This window comes from Gobio gobio, assembly GCF_949357685.1.
Source record: "Gobio gobio genome assembly, chromosome: 3".
Taxonomy (NCBI): domain Eukaryota; kingdom Metazoa; phylum Chordata; class Actinopteri; order Cypriniformes; family Gobionidae; genus Gobio; species Gobio gobio.
The window spans coordinates 10,470,501-10,490,526 of NC_137099.1; the positions used below are offsets into that span (position 1 = coordinate 10,470,501).

The 20,026-nt window shown below is 39.2% G+C and overlaps 2 protein-coding genes across 2 annotated transcripts; both read left to right on the forward strand.

Moving 5' to 3' along the window:
* The first annotated feature begins 3,631 nt into the window (after positions 1-3,631).
* LOC307123285 (putative methyltransferase) lies at positions 3,632-12,405 on the forward strand. Its single transcript, XM_079811773.1, has 6 exons — positions 3,632-3,782; positions 5,333-5,502; positions 7,939-8,152; positions 8,316-8,419; positions 8,554-8,691; positions 12,219-12,405. Exons 1-6 carry the CDS (start codon positions 3,672-3,674, stop codon positions 12,313-12,315), a joined length of 834 nt encoding a protein of 277 aa, XP_079667899.1. The 5' UTR covers positions 3,632-3,671; the 3' UTR covers positions 12,316-12,405.
* Positions 12,406-13,918: 1,513 nt separating this feature from the next.
* LOC307123619 (putative methyltransferase) lies at positions 13,919-19,875 on the forward strand (the record flags this gene model as incomplete). Its single annotated transcript, XM_079812219.1, has 6 exons — positions 13,919-14,029; positions 14,904-15,064; positions 18,589-18,802; positions 18,985-19,088; positions 19,221-19,358; positions 19,688-19,875. The coding sequence occupies 6 exons, from the start codon at positions 13,919-13,921 to the stop codon at positions 19,782-19,784; spliced, it is 825 nt and encodes a 274-aa protein (XP_079668345.1). The 3' UTR covers positions 19,785-19,875.
* Between the last annotated feature and the right edge of the window lie 151 nt (positions 19,876-20,026).

Here is a 20,026-nt window from a genome sequence, read left to right on the forward strand (position 1 = left end):
TATATATCAGATACAGACTTTTTAGTTAGGCTATTAAAAAATAAACTGCAAAAGACAAACCAATGTGTGGTGCGATAGAAGGCGGCCGTCTGATTTCTCATTGTATGAAACGTGATGAATATGTGCAATGTCCTGGCCGCACGACTGAGCGCTCATGTACATAAGAGATTCAAATATTAGTCCATTGATTATAAGTGAGTGCAAGGAAGAGTTCTTAAAAAGTATTAAAGTAAATACAGTCGTTTTTTCCTCTGGTGATTCGCATTTGTTATCATTGTACGCTCCTGAGCGTGTCCTAAAACATGGCGGCGACTACCCATAATGCAATGCGCAATGACGTTGTTTCCCAGACTCTATAGACATTCTGCGGTGCGATTCGGCGCAAATTGAGCGTTTGCCTCGTGATTCGCAAGTTGAAAAATCTGAACTTTGGCGGATATTCGTGCCGCGATAACGAATCAGGAGCTTGCTCTAGTAGTGACAACAATGAGGAGAAAATCTGCTTTATATTAATCATATATTAATATCTGGTTCAGACACGTGTACATATGATTATCACTGTGATAACATTAAATGACATGAAACACAACCCAGTCTCTTTTTGTTAAATGCAAGTTTATGTTTGATCAATAATACAAAAGTATAAGTAAAAGGTGTAATAAGCTGTACATGAAATAAAGCAAACAATTCAGTCAAACATTCAAAGTCAGTGCTAGTCGGCTACAACTGTAACGTAAAGTTATAGCCTAAAAATAAAAAAGTAATGAAACTTCACTTTGCCTAATGAGAGTCACTCAGCCTAAACGATTTGCCAGGGAACAAATTATAGATCCAGGAGACCAAAGATCGCCCGTTACATATACACAAGACGAATAATAGCTCGAGACACCACAGAGACATCAGAGCCAGTGGCAAATGTCTGAAGGACAAGCCAAGGAAAGGCTGCTCCCGCCGGGGTTAACAAGTGCGGAGTGCCGTCTATCACCTGGCTCTCACAACACCGAAAACGCCAGATAAAATTTTCAAATAGGCACTATAAATAAACCACAGATTTGAGCTTTAAACAACTACATTATCTAACTACGTTTTGCAAGACATTAACAGTAGTATTTGAACAAAAAAGACGTGTAAACACAGCCCATGTCAGCCATTTCTCAACGAGATGAATCTCCTGGCAGAAGCCCCTCCCATGACGCGAATTCGCGTCTGTTGTGAAGTGAATGTCACGCGCGAATGAAGCGAGTAAAGTCAAAATGTTCAAGCGTCCAACTTTGCGCGAAAAGCGCGATTCCGGTGTGAACGCACCATTAGCCCTCTATGGTACGGTGTTGCCTCCAGGCAACATAGTCTATTTTAGTTTATTTTTAATAAAATGAAAGTGCAAATAATTGGTTACATGACCCACAGGGGTCTATTTTGTGTCCTGTTTCAGCACATGTGCACAGGTCACATGGCTCCATATTTTCTCCAATGTCCAGTTAATCACCCACAAAAAATATGAGTCGCCTTCACTGGTAAGTAAAGAAGTATTTTCAAGAACTTTACATTATATATCATCAAATGTTTTAGAGTAAATAACAAAAAACTGTGTGTTGGCTCAAGGCAACATTGTACCATAATGGAATCGGATAAGGCCATACAAGACACACTAGATTGGATACAAATATAGTATATTTGTAAGGAAAAGAGTTAAAATTCTCGAAATGTATTTGCATTTTTGCATGATTTTGTAATGCATGTATAAGATTAGTAATTCACATACTATAACTGCACATATTATGATCTGCACGTTTTCTATAGCACTTAAAAAAAGGTAAAAAACACAACTGATGAGGGTGAGGATGAGGTGGCATGTGATGATGAAGATGAGGTCATAGTGACAATCTGACAGGGAGAGATCGAAGATGGAGATGAAGATGGATATGATAACTTGACATGATAACTTGATATGATAACTTGACATGATAACTTGATGTGATGTTTTGGTAATATTTGCGTTCCACGATGGTACAATGTTGCCTGAGAGCAACAGCTGAATTTGAAATGTTACTTTTTATTAAATATGAAATTTGTAATACATTATAAACTGGATAAATGTGTTTGTTCAGGTGTCTGGTTAAATAAATCGATGTTTTCAATAAATATATTTCTTCTTTCTACATGAAAATGTCAAATGTTTACATTTTTCCGTTGTGGTACAATGTTACCAATTGAGGCAACAAACTTTAAAAAAATAAATAAATAAAAAAATTATGACAAATTGTATTGCTAATGTTATAGTGACCTATTTTAAGCAGGAAAAACACCACAAATTATTTTTTTGCAGATTTCATATTGCGTAACATAGAGGGTTAGACTTGCGCTGCGCATGCACAGTGGCTTCTCCAGCCTGAGAATTTGAGCATTTACTCAACTACATTTCGTGACACATTAACAGTAGTATTTTTAAATCCAATTCTCATCCGCTATTGACTCTTGCTGGTTGGTGCGAGATGCATTCTGGGATACCTCAAGACCGCACAAGTCACCTCTTGGTGCATCCTTGATAAAAGGGTCGGATCAAGAACACATCCGGGGATTTAAACTGTACTTGGCTAAATGTGATCTTTGACAGTACTTCGGCAGTGACTGACGACCTTTCACAAGTCCACAAGAACACAAATACAAGTCAAGTCAAGTCAACTTTATTTATATAGCACTTTTAACAATGCAGATTGTTTCAAAGCAGCTTCACAGTGTTAAACAGGAAAATAATGCAACAGAATTGTATTCAGCCGTATAGCCGTTCTGGAGAAAACGGTGATGTCATCAGTTAATTTCAATTATCATACAGTGACAATGTGGGCAGATCAGTAATTTAGTTTATATGCTTAATTTAGTTTAATAATTAGATTTATTTGGAGATTTTGTTGAAAAATGTAGTGTCCCCAACTGAGCAAGCCAAGCCAGAGGCAACATTTCATAACACAGACAGACAAGAACGCATACTGAGAATCGGCCTATGAGACAGTTGTGGTCAGATTCCATTGGTGATTTCAAATGTGAAATTTAATCGTAAGGTTGGTGAACAGCTTTGGAGAATTTGATGTTTCCCCATTCAAAGAGATAGGCGCTGTCCTTGCATGACTAAAAAGCTGCCTGAGAGATGTGTTACAAAGAGGGTCGCTGAGTGAAATGACTTGCCTTAAAGGGACTTTGGTTAATCGCAATCTCACTAAAGTCCCATTACAAAAATCAAAGAAACTGACTGCACAACGCATCTCTTTGGGTGGTGATTGGATTCTAACTTAAACAACTCTGATTGGACATTGCATTAAAAAAACCAACAGTTGTGTCCGTTATTGGCTACATTGCTCGATGCTGCAAAAACACATTGTAAATCGAATCCTTTGACACTCTAGAGAGCAAACACAGATACACACTGGATAGCCAAATTTCTGTCAATACGCTATCAGAAAACTGATACAATACCAGCGGTTATTGGCAGCTTTTACCTCTACAAGCAAACCGAAGCAGCGGCAGTCAGTGGTTTGAGTAAGAAAATTCCAGGGAAGGCTAAGCCTTGCCCTGCCTTACACACGCTCCGCCTATGCTTGTTTTAATGAATAACCCAGGGCCAGACTCTCAGGTTGGTCTTTTGGGTTGACTAACAGCGGCTCTAGAAGAGGGAAATGGCTCAGAGACATTTTGAGGGAAAAGAACATGCTGAATCTTACCAGCGTTACCGGGTGTCTCCTCCTCAGGAACTCATAGATGAAGTGCTGAACTTCCTTCAAAAAAGAGTATGTGACATATGTGTGTGTGTGTTTGGAAAAGCTTAAAATTTATCTGATGATGTTTTATTTGTCTATATTGAGTCAAAGACATGTTAAAAACAAAGGGTATATCATTGTTTAGCTTCTGATACATTGACCATATTATATAGAACTGCATAGAACAGTATGCAAAAGAATAGCAGATAGACAGTAACTTATATTAAAACTTTTGCAGAAAAATATTTTCAGTGTTCCTTTTCTGACTAAGCTAAAGTAGGCCAATTCATGTATTTATTCACATTTATTGCATTAATGAAACATTAAAGAAATATTAAATAACCTATATAAATCACTTTCCTGTCAAATGTCATGTAAACACTTTTCTGTGGAACACAAAATGCCAGATTTCAGGTGTGTTATTCATCTTCATTCATTCTCAATGCAAAAGTGGGCATGGCCATTGTAACTCGATAACTGCATCTAAAATTGCATAGGTTTGAGTAGGTACTTATTTTGAATAAGTAATTACTTCACGACAGCTAAAAAAGTATGTTCTATATAGTATGAATGTGTGTGTGTGGTGAAAGACTGAAAAAATCTTGCTATACCAGATTGTCTGGTTGAGGAAGTCTCCTAGCCTGGATGCCAGCCGAACTTAGCCCCGCCCACAACATTTTTACTCGGGCAGTTCGGTCTGGAATTGATCGGTAGAGAAGTAATTATGCCCGAACAGAAACTGTTCGGACCAATGAAATTGTCAGGGCGGGCTTTAGACGATGATGGACAGATGATAAACAGTAACGTAATCATCCACGTCATCAAAGAGCGCTTGGGTTGAATTTGTTCTAATCCTAAAAGGAGAACTTGTTCGTATATGCGTTCACCTTTACTATTTCTCTCAGAAATGATGATTGTGTTGGTAAGTACTCTGTGTATCCTTAAATAATTTTTTTACAACACCGGCAAAGATCGTTTACACTTATCTTGTTCTTCTAACGTTAGGCTACTTATTCCAGCGTGCGTGCAGACAGCGTTGCCAAGTTTTTACAACAAAACCCGCCCAATTGCTAACGTTCCTCAAAACTAGCCAAAAACAAGCCCAATAGCTTTCCAGGGGGGGTTCTCCGGGAAAAAAAGGCATTTGGGGGGTAAAATATGTGTTATTTTGGCAGGGCTGCCTGCTAAAATTCGCATTCCTGGGTCTGTATATCACATAATTGGGGTCGCTTCAACCCACGGACATGGCAACACAGTGCAGTTGAGTTCTGTTGACATTTGACAACTAACGTTATGCGTCGCTCCGTTGCTCTGATTGGTTGTAGGTCTTTCCAATTGAGGTCTTTCCTGGTTCGGTTGAAACACGCCCCATAATCACAGCCCAACGGAGCGGTCTCAGACTCATATTCTGACTAGAATTGAGTATGACGACGTCAGGCTAGAAGTCTCCCCTCAGTAACCCCCAATAATTTTTTACTTAAGCTATCCTTTCAAGTCTTCAATCTTCTAATCACAGACACATTGAAGTCAGCTGTTGATAACACACCAGCATAGCTTAAGCTTTCTTTTCTCCTCTACAGTATGAACAGATACAGGAGCCGCTTGATCTGGCAGTGGATGTGGGCTGTGGGTCAGGACAGGGCACCGAGCTACTGGCCCCTCACTTTATGACTGTGGTCGGGATAGATATCAGTTCAGCTCAACTGGAGATAGCCTCTGCTAAAGATCATGCAGCAAATTTGTGTTACAGGTACAAAATAACTACATAAACACCTGTAAGAACAATTCTTTGCTGTGGCAGTACCATGGTATGGTACTGCCACAGTTCCATACCATGTTCTAAAAACCGTTCCATCACTTCCACTGTATTATTTTGGTAGACATTTTGTTTAATTATTTTGTTTTAAAAACAAATAGTTTAAACATCACAAAAGTGTGATGAAAATGAAAATATTATTAGCCAGTTTTTAGACCATTAGGATTCTTCCTTTTTCCCATTATTTTCATAATGAAAAGTTTATATATATATTTACACTCACCTAAAGGTTATTAGGAACACCTGTTCAATTTTTCATTAATGCAATTGTCTAATCAACCAATCACATGGCAGTTGCTTCAATGCGTTTAGGGGTGTGGTCCTGGTCAAGACAATCTCCTGAACTCCAAACTGAATGTCAGAATGGGAAAGAAAGGTGATTTAAGCAATTTTGAGCGTGGCATGGTTGTTGGTGCCAGACGGGCCGGTCTGAGTATTTCAAAATCTGCTCAGTTACTGGGATTTTCACACACAACCATTTCTAGGGTTTACAAAGAATGGTGTGAAAAGGGAAAAACATCCAGTATGTGGCAGTCCTGTGGGCGAAAATGCCTTGTTGATGCTAGAGGTCAGAGGAGAATGGGCCGACTGATTCAAGCTGATAGAAGAGCAACTTTGACTGAAATAACCACTCGTTACAACCGAGGTATGCAGCAAAGCATTTGTGAAGCCACAACACGCACAACCTTGAGGCGGATGGGCTACAACAGCAGAAGACCCCACTGGGTACCACTCATCTCCACTACAAATAGGAAAAAGAGGCTACAATTTGCACGAGCTCACCAAAATTGGACAGTTGAAGACTGGAAAAATGTTGCCTGATCTGATGAGTCTCGATTTCTGTTGAGACATTCAGATGGTAGAGTCAGAATTTGGCGTAAACAGAATGAGAACATGGATCCATCATGCCTTGTTACCACTGTGCAGGCTGCTGGTGGTGGTGTAATGGTGTGGGGGATGTTTTCTTGGCACACTTAAGGCCCCTTATAGTGCCAATTGAGCATCGTTTAAATGCCACGGCCTACCTGAGCATTGTTTCTGACCATGTCCATCCCTTTATGACCACCATGTCCCCATCCTCTGATGGCTACTTCCAGCAGGATAATGCACCATGTCACAAAGCTCGAATCATTTCAAATTGGTTTCTTGAACATGACAGTGAGTTCACTGTACTAAAATGGCCCCCACAGTCACCAGATCCCAATAGGAACGGGAGCTTCGTGCCCTGGATGTGCATCCCACAAATCTCCATCAACTGCAAGATGCTATCCTATCAATATGGGCCAACATTTCTAAAGAATGCTTTCAGCACCTTGTTGAATCAATGCCACGTAGAATTAAGGCAGTTCTGAAGGCGAAAGGGGGTCAAACACAGTATTAGTATGGTGTTCCTAATAATCCTTTAGGTGAGTGTATATATACCGATCAGGTATAAAATTATGGCTGGAGCATCTGACCCAGTCGTAAAAAACTTGCTATACCAGATTGTCTGGTTGAGGAACAAGTCTCACCTCGGTAACACCTAATCTACATCTTTCTCTGTTGACCCCCTCTTCCCCAAACTCCTACTCCCTCTCATGCTGAGATCACCTAAAATTCACCCAAAATCTATTTGGTTTTTAATGTCAGTTAGAGAGACATTTTCTTGTGGTGCCCCCCTAATGCCCCCACTACGCGTAGCGTGTGATGCGCGAGGTGGGAGCGGTGGCACTGTACGTATGTATTGGTTATCTTTGAATTGATTATGTAATTGCCGTTATACATTTACCTGACTGCTAATAAATTGTTAGATTTGGATTTATTTTGACTTACTGTGGAATTATTAACTATCTCTAGAAGATCATGAACGTGTTTTATTTCAACAAAGGGTTAACAGAATAATTAAATGTGCAATTAACTATTAAATATAAATGGCCAAATGACCAACTGGCATTCTAACCTAAATTTGAGATTATGATAAAACAGAGTCCACCCTTTTATGGAAACGGTATTCCCTGGTGGCTGTGGTCTCTTTCAGCAGATAATGTGCCCTGCCACAAAGCAAAAATGGTTCAGGAATGGTTTGAGGAGCACAACAATGAGTTTGAGGTGTTGACTTGGCCTCCAGATTCCCCAGATCACAATCCAATCGAGCATCTGCTGAATGCGCTGAGCAAACAAGTCCGATCCATGGAGGCCCCACCTCGCAACTTACAGGACTTAAAGGATCTGCTGCTAACATCTTGGAGTCCATGTCTCGACGGGTCAGGGCTGTTTTGGTAGCAAAAGGAGGACCAACACAATATTAGGTCATAATGTTATGCCTAATCTGTATTTATTTATTTAAATACTCACATTATGTATATGTCTCTGTTTATCCTGCACCATTAGACAGAGTCCTGCAGAGGAGTTGCCCTTTGAGGATGATATTGCCGACTTGGTTATATCCATGACAGCTGCTCACTGGTTCGACCATCCTCGCTTCCTGCAGGAGGCAGACCGGATTCTGAGGCCAGGAGGCTGCCTCGCTCTGCTCAGCTACACCATGGATTTTGAGCTGGAATATGGAGAAAGTACCTCAAAACTCAATGAAATCTGCCAAGAGGTTAAATAAACCACAAACAAATTGTTTCATGTGTTGTTGCTCAGGAAACCTATATTATTTGAAATGAGGTGGTCTATGTGAAGCATGATGCGGCATTATAATTGACTGTTTTTTTTATAGCACCAGAGATATTCAGTGCAAAATCTATTTGTTTAATTCACAGTTCTATGCAACCCTGCTCCCTTTTCGGAAAGCTTATTTAGGACCCAGTTCCCTCCAACTGTACAAGAAGATCTATGACCTTGTTTCATACAATGATAAAGAGTGGTAAGTGGGAAGAAACATTTTTTTATTGTATAATTTAATTGAATAGCGTAACAAAAAATACTTTTTTTTTTTTACTGCAAAATGTAATATACAAATGTCAGATTCACCCTTAAATGCCTGTATTTGTTGCACAGGCACCAATGTCTGAAGGTTCCGATGATGATGCCACTGTCAAGGTTCATTGGCTTAGTTGAAACTTTCGCTACCTATCAAGGTTTCCTGGAGAAGGATCCTGTTGAGGCCAAGAGACTGTCTCAGACCATCACAGACAGGTAACAGACAGTCTCGGCTCATAAAACATCTTTAAAGGTCCCATGGCATGGCATTTTTCTATTATTTTATAGTGTTTCCTGAGGTGTACTTATATTGTTAGTATGATTTTTACATCATAAAATGTCATAATTTAGAAATAAAAGGCATTTTTTCCATACTGCTGTTTGCCCTGTGGCTGAATGCCCTGCTTCAAGAGGCGTGTCTGCTGTGAGACTTCAGTAAAAACGCCCACTGTTGTGATTGGCTGACATCTTTGCATTTTAAATGAGCGGAGGGGGCGTGGTTTAACGAGGCATGAGCAGGCACGAGTCTGCCAGAGATGGATGGACCTGTGTTCACTTCTCATCAGTTCTCTCAGCATGTCTCAGTTCAGGGTGAACTGTTGTAGTTACTAGCATATACTTCAGGTTACTAGTTTATTTCTAGTCGGAGGGACTGTCACTCATGTCAGAAAGTTAGTAACTTTAGTAAATTATGGATCAGCGCTGACTCGAGACGCGCACCGTTTAGAACGATTCAGTCCGATTTGGTGAACTGGTTCGGTTCACTAAAAAGAACCGATTCAAAAGAATGATTCGTTCGCGAACCGGACATCACGGAGACGGAGCGATTGCTAAGTCAAGTCAAGTCAAGTCAACTTTATTTATATAGCGCTTTTAACAATGTAGATTGTTTCAAAGCAGCTTTACAGTGTTAAACAGGAAAATAATGCAGCATAATTTTATTCAGCTGTATAGCCATTCTGGAAAAATTTCAAGTATCATACAGTGACAGTGTGGGCTTTAGATTAATAATTTGATCAGTAATTTAGTTTAAATGGTTAATTTAGTTTATTATTTAGATGTATTTCGATGTTTAGTTGAAAAATTTAGTGTCCCCAACTGAGCACGCCAAGCCAGAGGCAACAATGGCAAGGAAACCAAAACCCCATTAGGTGACCTAATGGAGAAAAATAAACCTTGGGAGAAACCAGGCTCAGTCGGGGTGCCAGTTCTCCTCTGGCCAATTAACAAACAGCGTATTATTATTATTATTCTGGCAGTTTTACAGCTCGGAGGTCATAATAGATCAGAATATTCGAGGGACCGGGGGCAACATGCTGGAGACGGGTTTATTGAGGATGATGTTGATTAAATAATTATTAAAGTGCAATATTCGAATGATCGGAGGCAACACGCAGGAGACGGGTTTATTGAGATGCCGTGTCGATGAGGCAGTTTCAGGGGGAGTCTAATCACGGTCTCCCAGACACTTCGGGGTCCTGTGTTGGTCTTCTCTGGGCGCAGGTCCACCATCTGATCTGGATACGGCCCGGATCCAGCTGACTGCAGTAAACCTCGGGATAAAACAGAGAGACTAACATTAGCGTAGATGCCATTCTTCTGATGATGTAACGAGTACATCAGGTGTTATGGGAAGTGTTCCCGGTTCCGGCTGACCTAGTTAATGCAGCCTAACAATCATTTCATTGAAAAAGTGTTTTATGTGTATGCCACAGTAAAGAGATGTGTTTTTAGTCTAGATTTAAACTGACAGAGTGTGTCTGCTTCCCGAACAATGTTAGGAAGACTGTTCCAGAGTTTAGGTGCTAAATAGGAAAACGATCGACCGCCTGCAGTTGATTTGGATATTCTCGGTATGATCAACTGGCCAGAATTTTGAGACCGCAGTAGACGTGATGGAGTATAATATGTTAAGAGCTCGCTCAAGTATTGGGGAGCTAAACCATTTAGTGCTTTGTAAGTAATAAGTAAGATTTTAAAATGTATGCGATGTTTAATAGGCAGCCAGTGCAGTGTTGACAGAACTGGGCTAATATGGTCATACTTCCTGGTTCTAGTAAGAACTCGAGCTGCTGCGTTTTGGACCAGCTGGAGTTTATTTATTAAGCGAGCAGGGCAACCACCCAGTAGAGCATTACAATAATCTAACCTTGAGGTCATGAACGCATGAACTAACTGTTCAGCATTTTGCATTGAGAGCATGTGCCGTAATTTAGATATATTTTTAAGATGGTAGAAAGCAGTTTTACAGATGCTAGAAACGTGGCTTTCAAACGAAAGATTGGTATCAAAGAGCACACCCAGGTTCCTCACTGACGACGAGGACTTGACAGAACAGCCATCAAGTGTTAGACAGTATTCTAGGTTACTACTTGTGGAGCTTTTTTGTCCAATAATTAAAAATTCAGTTTTTTCTGAATTGAGTTGCAGGAAATGACCAGTCATCCAATGTTTTATATCAGCTATGCATTCCGTTAATCTTGTGAATTGGTAAGTTTCTTTAGGGCGTGAAGAAATATAGAGCTGAGTATCGTCAGCATAACAATGAAACTTGTTAACAAAGTTACTACTGAGTTATGAGAGCGCTGTCTGTCAGCGTGAGTTTATTGTGTTTGTATCTGAGAGTTCTGAATAAACACGAGTCCCAGTCATGCCGAGTCCGTCTTCATCATTATTCTACCAACTTTGTAACACATGCAATGTACCATTACAGCGAGATGAACGAGTTAGTAAGTGTTGAGTATAGCATTATTTCTAGATATGTTCCAATCATATGAAAAGCGTCAGTGACACGCATTGAGTAACTTACACAGCGCAAACAAAGACACAACAGCAGTAATCGAAAGTAATCCAGTTTATTGTGGGGAAAGCTGGCTAGCCTAGCCCAGATACCCTCACGCTTACCCTCCTTCTGCTTAATCTCACGCCGCGTTTGGTGCCTCCGCTGTGGGCCAGATGCAGTACTGGGGGTCGGGGATGTTGAAGGCCGAGCTTCGGCGTGTGTGAGGTTTATCTCTAAAGATGTGACTCAGAAACACCTTTCCGTCGGGAGAGAGAGAAGCCGCAGCGTGTGAACGAATAATAAATAATTAGCAACACATAAGAAATCAATGATCACAGATCAGAAGGAACTGAAGAAAGACTTCTGTTTTCATTTGTACATCCAAACACTGAGAAACTGCAGCGTTCACTCGTTCACAAGTAATGATCTCTCGAGCGTTTGCATGGGTGTGCCAGATTCTCTGGGTGGAGGAAAGGGAGGTAACCGTTCCTGCTTGGACGTCAAAGCAGGAGACTTCAGGATTGGCTCGTCTTGCCTGTCATTTTCTCAAAGGCAGAGAGAGACAGCCAGAACTCGGTTTTACACCGATCAACATTTCTATCCACTTGGGGACAATATTCAGGCTAGGGGAACTCATATTAATGTTGAAATACCTCATGAAATTAAAATTTCATGCCATGGGACCTTTAAGGAACATCGCCCCTGATGCTCTTAAAGAAGCAATAGCTTTTGGATTTGCTCCAGTGTCATTTATGTATTTCAATCTACACAGGCCTGCATACATAGATAAAACATGGCTTAATAAAATAAACAAACATGTCAACACATGTTTTTTTTTTAATTAATCCAATTATATCTGAAATTTAAATATATCATATTTATAAAAATAATTGTATTAATTGTCATTTTATTTGTGTTAGCATTTAAATATTTTATTTCATTTTATTCTACTTTTTTTCAGGTTGTTGGAAGCAATGGGGGTCTCTTCGACTGACACAGAAGTAATAGTGGCAGTGAAATACTTCTATTTATTAGCCGCTAAACCACAGACATCCTAAAATGATTTCTCTGTTTCAATTGTTTATCAATACTTCTAAGAACATTAAAGCATGTGTGTTGAACAATAAACACTTAACTGTTGGATTATTATATCATGTGTTTAGTGTAATGTATCTAGGAACACCATAAAATAATTAGCTAAAGTGCTCAAAATCGTATTAGCTTTGCACAAAAAAGGGCGGAAATTTTATCTGTGGCGTTTGATTCCATACGGACTCTTTTTTTGAATGAACGGAGCAACTTCCGGCTTCTAAACCGCTCGGGCAGCGGAAATCAGTAAACTCAGCGGAACTAATCCGCACAGTATTCCACTCAATTCTATTTCTTTTAACGACATTTAACCTGTTTTACATAAAAGTTATTTGTGGGTAAACGGCGTGAAATCTATTTGCAGTATCCTGATTATGGTGTAAACAGGACAGTTCAGTGACTCTGACAGCGGCAGGTAAGTGTAATATCGATCGCAGCCGAGTTATTTGACATTTTCCAGAGTTGTATTATGAAAATAAAGACCTTTTAGTCACTTACTTTCAGTATATAACAAGATAGGCATCTCAATTCCAGGATAAAAAATGCACTGTGTGATGGGGGATAAAATGTAGCTCCGAATGTACATGTTAGCACAATAACAGCTCAAATCCGAACCGGTAACTGATGATTATGAAAGTTTGTATTGTTTATTTCAAAACATCTGCATCTGGTACGCTTATGGTAGTCTCTACAACATATATAAATGTTTTAGGAGGTTTAATATTGCTTTATACCAGAGTATTAAGGTACCACACAAATGGTGACAGATGGTAATACCATGGTACTTTGATTTATTCATTTGTTTTGACAGATTACCCTATTCCTGTACCAGAGTATTTACATGCTATTCTAAGATATTTTAAAGAATGCCATGCTATTACCACATTACTTGTTTATAAAACATGTTATTGTTGATTTGTTTGTTTTGTCAGTGACATATTACCGTGAAACCATGTCACCAAAAACATGGTAATGTCATGGTACTTGATGCTTTCACACTAGAGATTGTGTCCCTTTGTGTTTAAGTTTTATACATGTAATAACATATCTGTAGCAGAATATGTACACATTAACACATTAACAGTAATATTTTTAAATTACACGGGTTTCTCATCTGCTATTGACTCTTGCTGTTTGGTGCGAGATGCATTCTGGGATACCTCAAGACAGCACAAGTCACCTCCTGATGCATCCTTGATGAAAGGGTCAAGAACACATCCGGGATTTAAACTGTACTTGGCTAAATGTGATCTTTGACAGTACTTCGGCAGTGACTGACGACCTTTCACAAGTCCACAGTTACGCAGATACACAGATACACACTGGATAGCCAAATGTTCGTCAATACACTATCAGAAAACTGATACAATACCAGCGGTTATTGGCAGCTTTTACCTCTACAAGCAAACCGAAGCAGCAGCAGTCAGTGGTTTGAGTGAGAAAAGTCCAGGGAAGGCTAAGCCTTGCCCTGCCTTTCACATGCTCCGCCTATGCTTGTTTTAATGAATAACCCAGGGCCAGACTCTCAGTTTGGTCTTTTGGGTTGACCAACAGCGGCTCTAGAAAAGGGAAATGGCTCAGAGACATTTTGAGGGAAAGGAACATGCTGAATCTTACCTGCGTTACCGGGTGTCTCCTCCTCAGGAACTCATAGATGAAGTGCTGAACTTCCTTCAAAAAAGAGTATGTGACATATGTGTGTGTGTGATTGGAAAAGCTTTTGTCAGAATGACTCAGCACATAATGTATCTGATATTGTATTTGTCTTTATTGAGGCTAAACTATGGGAAAGAGTCAAAGACATGTTAAAAACAAAGGGTATATCATTGTTTAGCTTCTGATATATTGACCATATTATATAGAACTGCATAGAACATATGCAAAAGAATAGCAGATAGACAGTAAGTCACTTTTGTGTTCCTTTTCTGACTAAGCTAAAGTAGGCCAATTTATGGATTTATTCACATTTACTGCATTAATGAAATATTAAAGAAATAGTAAATAGCATAGATAACATTTCTGTCTAATTTCATGTAAACTCTCATGTTTTTCTTTCTTTCTGTGGAACACAAAACGCCAGATTTCAGGTGTGTTATTCACCTTCATTCATTCATTCATTCTCGATGCTGATGGCTTGGCCATTGCAACTTGATGGCTGCATCTGCATAGGTTTGAGTAGGTACTTATTTTGAATAAGTAATTACTTCACGGCAGCTGAAAAAAGTATGTTCTATATAGTATAAATGTGTGTGGTATGAATGTAATCCGGACGTACTACATTCACCATGTTGTCATTATCATTATGTGACCTGCGTCAGTTATCGCTTCACCGCCAATCACAAATCCTCTCCCATGGCCTCATGGGATCGTAAAATGTCAATCCCTTGCTACACAAGGTGAATGTGGAAAGAAAGAAGAAGAAAAAAACCTGAGTAAACTAAATTTTTTACTTAAGCTATCCTTTTAAGTCTTCAATCTTCTAATCACAGACACATTGAAGTCAGCTGTTGATAACACACCAGCATAGCTTAAGCTTTCTTTTCTCCTCTATGAACAGATACAGGAGCCGCTTGATCTGGCAGTGGATGTGGGCTGTGGGTCAGGACAGGGCACCGAGCTACTGGCCCCTCACTTTATGACTGTGGTCGGGACAGATATCAGTTCAGCTCAACTGGAGATAGCCTCTGCTAAAGATCATGCAGCAAATTTGTGTTACAGGTACAAAATAACTACAATTCTTTGCTGTGGCAGTACCATGGTATGTGAGGGTATGACAATGCCATGGGACAAGTTATTCAAAGAATAAGAAGGTACTGCATGTCACATTTCTAAAAACATATAGTTCCATCCCTTCCATGGTATTATTTTGGTACCATTTTGTTTAAAAAACAAATAGTTTAAATCTCACAAAAGCGTGATTTAATAAAAAATATAAAATATTTTTAATTTATTAATTTATTTGAGTGAGAACTGTATATATACCGATCAGGCATAACATTATGTGTTATGAAGTGAATAACACTGATTATCTCTTCATCACAGCACCTGTTAGTGGGTGGGAAAAATTAGGCAGCAAGTGAACATTTTGTCCTCAAAGTTGATGCGTTAGAAGCAGGAAAAATGGGCAAGCACAAGGATTTGAGCGAGTTTGACAAGGGCCAAATTGTGATGGCTAGACGACTGGGTCAGATTATCTCCAATCCTGTGTGGTCCGATCGAACAGATGAGCTACTGTAGCTCAAACTGCTCAAGAAGTTAATGCTGGTTCTGATAGAAAGGTGTCAGAATACACAGCACATCGCAGTTTGTTGCATATGGCAGCCGCATAGGCGCAGGTCAGGGTGCCCATGCTGACCCCTGTCCCACGTCAGCATCAGAACTGGACCACGGAGCAATGGAAGAAGGTGGCCTCGTCTAATGAATCACATTTTCTTTTAAATCACGTGGATGGTGCGTCGCTTACCTGGGGAACACATGGCACCAGGATGCACTTGGGGAAAAAGGCAAGCTGGCGGAGGCAGTGTGATGCTTTGGGCAATGTTCTGCTGGGAAACCTTGGGTCCTGCCATCTACAGTATGTGGATGTTACAATGACACATACCACCTACCTAAGAATTGTTGCAGACCATGTACACCCTTTCATGGAAACAGTATTCCCTGGTGGCTGTGGCTCTTTCAGCAGGATAATATGCCCTGCCACAAAGCAAAAATGGTTCAGGAATGGTTTGAGGAGCACAACAACGAGTTTGAGGTGTTGACTTGGCCTCCAAATTCCCCAGATCACAATGCAATCGAGCATCTGTGGGATGTGCTGAACAAACAAGTCCGATCCATGGAGGTCCCACATCGAAACTTACAGGGCTTAAAGGATCTGCTGCTAACATTTTGGTGCCAGATACCACAGCACACCTTCAGGGGTCTAGTGGAGTCCATGCCTCGATGGGTTGGGGCTGTTTTGGCAGCAAAAGGAGGATCAACACAATATTAGGTCATAATGTTATTTATTATTATTATTACCTTTATTTAACCAGAATAAAACTAAAAATACAGACATAAAAACATATAACATATAACATCAACATATAACAATTTTTACAAGTAATAAATAATTATAAAGTCATAAGAAATCAGAATTTCACATATTATCGCAAGCGATAAACAACAGCAAGGATCGTCCGTCATAACTGAGTCAGTCATAACATCTACAGCCAGTTTGTGTAGCTTCCATGTTGTTTAAAAGTAATTTAAAATCAACCAAATGAAACTGGCTCCTTAAGATTCAGCACATTTTGCAGCTGATTCCAAGTGCAGGGGGCCGCATACTTGAAAGCCCCTTTTCCCAGTTCTGTCCGGACTTGAGGGACAGATAATAATAATAAGTCCTCAGAACGAAGACAATATCTTCCTGTACTTTTCTTTTCGATGTAAGATTGGAGGTATGGGGGAAGCAGACCAAGAATCGCCTTGTAGATAAAAATGTTCCAATGATTAAGTCTACGGGTGGACAATGCAGACCGACCAACCCGATCATACAAAGAACAGTGATGAGTACGTGCTCTAAAGTTTGTGATAAACCTAAGAGCTCCATAATAAACAGTATCCAACAGTTTCAAGCTTGTGATGGAAGCATTCATGTATATAACATCGCCATAGTCCAGCACTGACAAGAAAGTGGCAGCAACAAGCCTCCTTTTTGCCTCAAAGGAAAAACATGACTTGTTTCTAAAATAAAAACCCAATTTCAGCTTTAGTTTTTTTTACCAACTGTTGAATGTAAGGTTTAAAAGAGAGTGAATCATCAATTAGGATACCAAGATACTTGAATTTAGAGACAGACTCAATCTCGGAGCCCTGAGAAATAGTGATGGGTAGAAGGTTCCGTGACTTTGATTTTGCATTTGAGAACAACATGAGTTTTGTTTTGTCGTTATTCAAAACAAGTTTTAAATCGAACAAGGTACGTTGTACAGTATCAAAAGCAAGTTGAAGCTGACAAAGAGCTTGGTTTGGAGTTGATGCAGGGCAGTATATCACAGTATCATCGGCATAGAAATGAAAATTTGCATTGGAGACATTTTGATCAAGATTGTTAATATATAAAATAAATAGAAGTGGTCCCAGCACTGACCCCTGGGGCACACCCTTGGATATACTAAGAGGGCTGGACGTTAGACCATCTACCTGTACACACTGGGATCTACCTGATAGATAGTTTTCAAACCAGCAAACTGTTTGTTCTGACAACCCAACACTGAGGAGTCTTTGTTTTAATATTGCATGATCCACAGTATCAAAAGCCTTCGATAGGTCAATGAAGAGAGCTGCACAATGTTGTTTTTTATCTAAACAGTCAATAAAATAATTTACTACTTTTAGGGCTGCTGTAGTTGTGCTGTGTTTTTGACGAAAACCTGATTGAAAATTAGACAAAATATTGTTGATAGTTAGAAACTCTTTCAATTGTTCGTTCACATGAGTTTCCATAACCTTGGCCAGGACAGACAGTTTCGAGTTGGGTCTGTAATTATTTAAATCAGTCGGGTCGCCTCCTTTTAACAGAGGAAGAATAAATGCGGATTTCCATATAAGTGGAATTTCATTCGTGTCCAGAGAAAGATTAAAAAGATCAAAGTCAAAGGCAGTGCAATAAAATCAGATGCTACTGTAGAAAATAAGGCTCCAAGTTATCAGGACCAGCCGATTTTCTAATGTCTAAAAGTGTGAGGGCTTTATGCACTTCTGAAACTGAAAATGGCTATGGTGGCAGCTCAATGCCAGTTTTGTTTCCGACCAAGGATTTAATCGTCTTCCAGAATTTTAAGGGGTTATTTAAATTATTTGAAGTTTCTATAAGAAAGTGGTCAGCTTTGGCCTTTCTTATAGCCACGGTGCACAAATTGCGCAGTCTCCTGAAGAGCAGCCAATCAGAATCCAGGCTTGTTTTCCTCGCTTTTGCCCAGGCCTTATCACGCTCATGAAGAGAGTTGGCTATATTGGTTATGCCTGTCGGAGTATGGAGTATATACACATATATATATATATATATATATATATATATATATATATATATATATATATATATATATATATATATATATATATATATATATATATATATATATATATATATATATATATATATAATATTTTTTTATTTATTATTTATAATTATCCCCCCCCCCCCCCCTCATTTTTCCCCACTACACTCACACTATATGTATCTGTTTATCCTGCACCATTAGACAGAGTCCTGCAGAGGAGTTGCCCTTTGAGGATGATATTGCCGACTTGGTTATATCCATGTCAGCTGCTCACTGGTTCGACCATCCTCGCTTCCTGCAGGAGGCAGACCGGATTCTGAGGCCAGGAGGCTGCCTCGCTCTGCTCAGCTACACCATGGATTTTGAGCTGGAATATGGAGAAAGTACCTCAAAACTCAATGAAATCTGCCAAGAGGTTAAATAAATCACAAACAAAATGTTTCATGGGTTGTTGCTCAGGAAACCTATATTATTTGAAATGAGGTGGTCTATGTGAAGCATGATGCATCATTAAAATTGACTGGTTTTCTATAGCACTACAGATCTTCAGTGCAAAATCTTTTTTTTTTTTTTAATTGTATGCTATTTAATTCACAGTTCTATGCAACCCTGCACCCTTTTCGGAAAGCTTATATAGGATCCAGTTCCCTCCAAGTGTACAAGAAGATCTATGACCTTGTTTCATACAATGATAAAGAGTGGTATGTGGGAAGAATTTTTTTTAATTGTATAATATAATTGAATAGCGTAACAACTTAAAATACTTTTTCTTACTGCAAAATGTAATATACAAATGTCAGATTCACACTTAAATGCCTGTATTTGTTGCACAGGCACGAATGTCTGAAGGTTCCAATGATGATGCCACTGTCAAGGTTCATTGGCTTAGTTGAAACTTTCGCTACCTATCAAGGTTTCCTGGAGAAGGATCCTGTTGAGGCCAAGAGACTGTCTCAGACCATCACAGACAGGTAACAGACAGTCTTAGCTCATAAAACATCTTTAAGGAACTTCACCTCTGATGCTCTGAAAGAAGCAATAGCTTTTTGATTTGCTCCAGTGTCATTCATGTATTTCAATCTACACAGGCCTACATACATAGATCTTAAGAAATCTTAAGATGGCTTAAGAAAATAAACAAACATGTCAACACATAATTTTTCTTTTTAAATTAATCAAATTATTTCTGAAATTTAAATATATCATATTTATAAAAAAAAATATTAAAATTGTATTAATTGTCATTTTATTTGTGTTAGCATTTAAACATTTTATTTCATTTTATTCTACTTTTTTTCAGGTTGTTGGAAGCAATGGGGGTCTCTTCGACTGACACAGAAGTAATAGTGGCAGTGAAATACTTCTATTTATTAGCCGCTAAACCACAGACATCCTAAAATGATTTCTCTGTTTCAATTGTTTATCAATACTTCTAAGAACATTAAAGCATGTGTGTTGACCAATAAACACTTAACTGTTGGATTATTATATCATGTGTTTAGTGTAATGTATCTAGGAACACCATAAAATAATGAGCTAAAGTGCTCAAAATCGTATTAGCTTTGCACAAAAAAGGGCGGAAATTTTATCTATGGCGTTTGATTCCATACGGACTCTTTTTTTGAATGAACGGAGCAAC

Excerpts from the sequence above, each read along its gene's own strand:
- LOC307123285 (XM_079811773.1), top strand. The coding sequence starts at position 3,672 with ATGGCTCAGAGACATTTTGAGGGAAAAGAACATGCTGAATCTTACCAG. Across the intron at positions 5,503-7,938 it reads GCAGCAAATTTGTGTTACAG|ACAGAGTCCTGCAGAGGAGT; the intron begins GTACAAAATAAC and ends CTGCACCATTAG. Across the intron at positions 8,692-12,218 it reads TCTCAGACCATCACAGACAG|GTTGTTGGAAGCAATGGGGG; the intron begins GTAACAGACAGT and ends ACTTTTTTTCAG.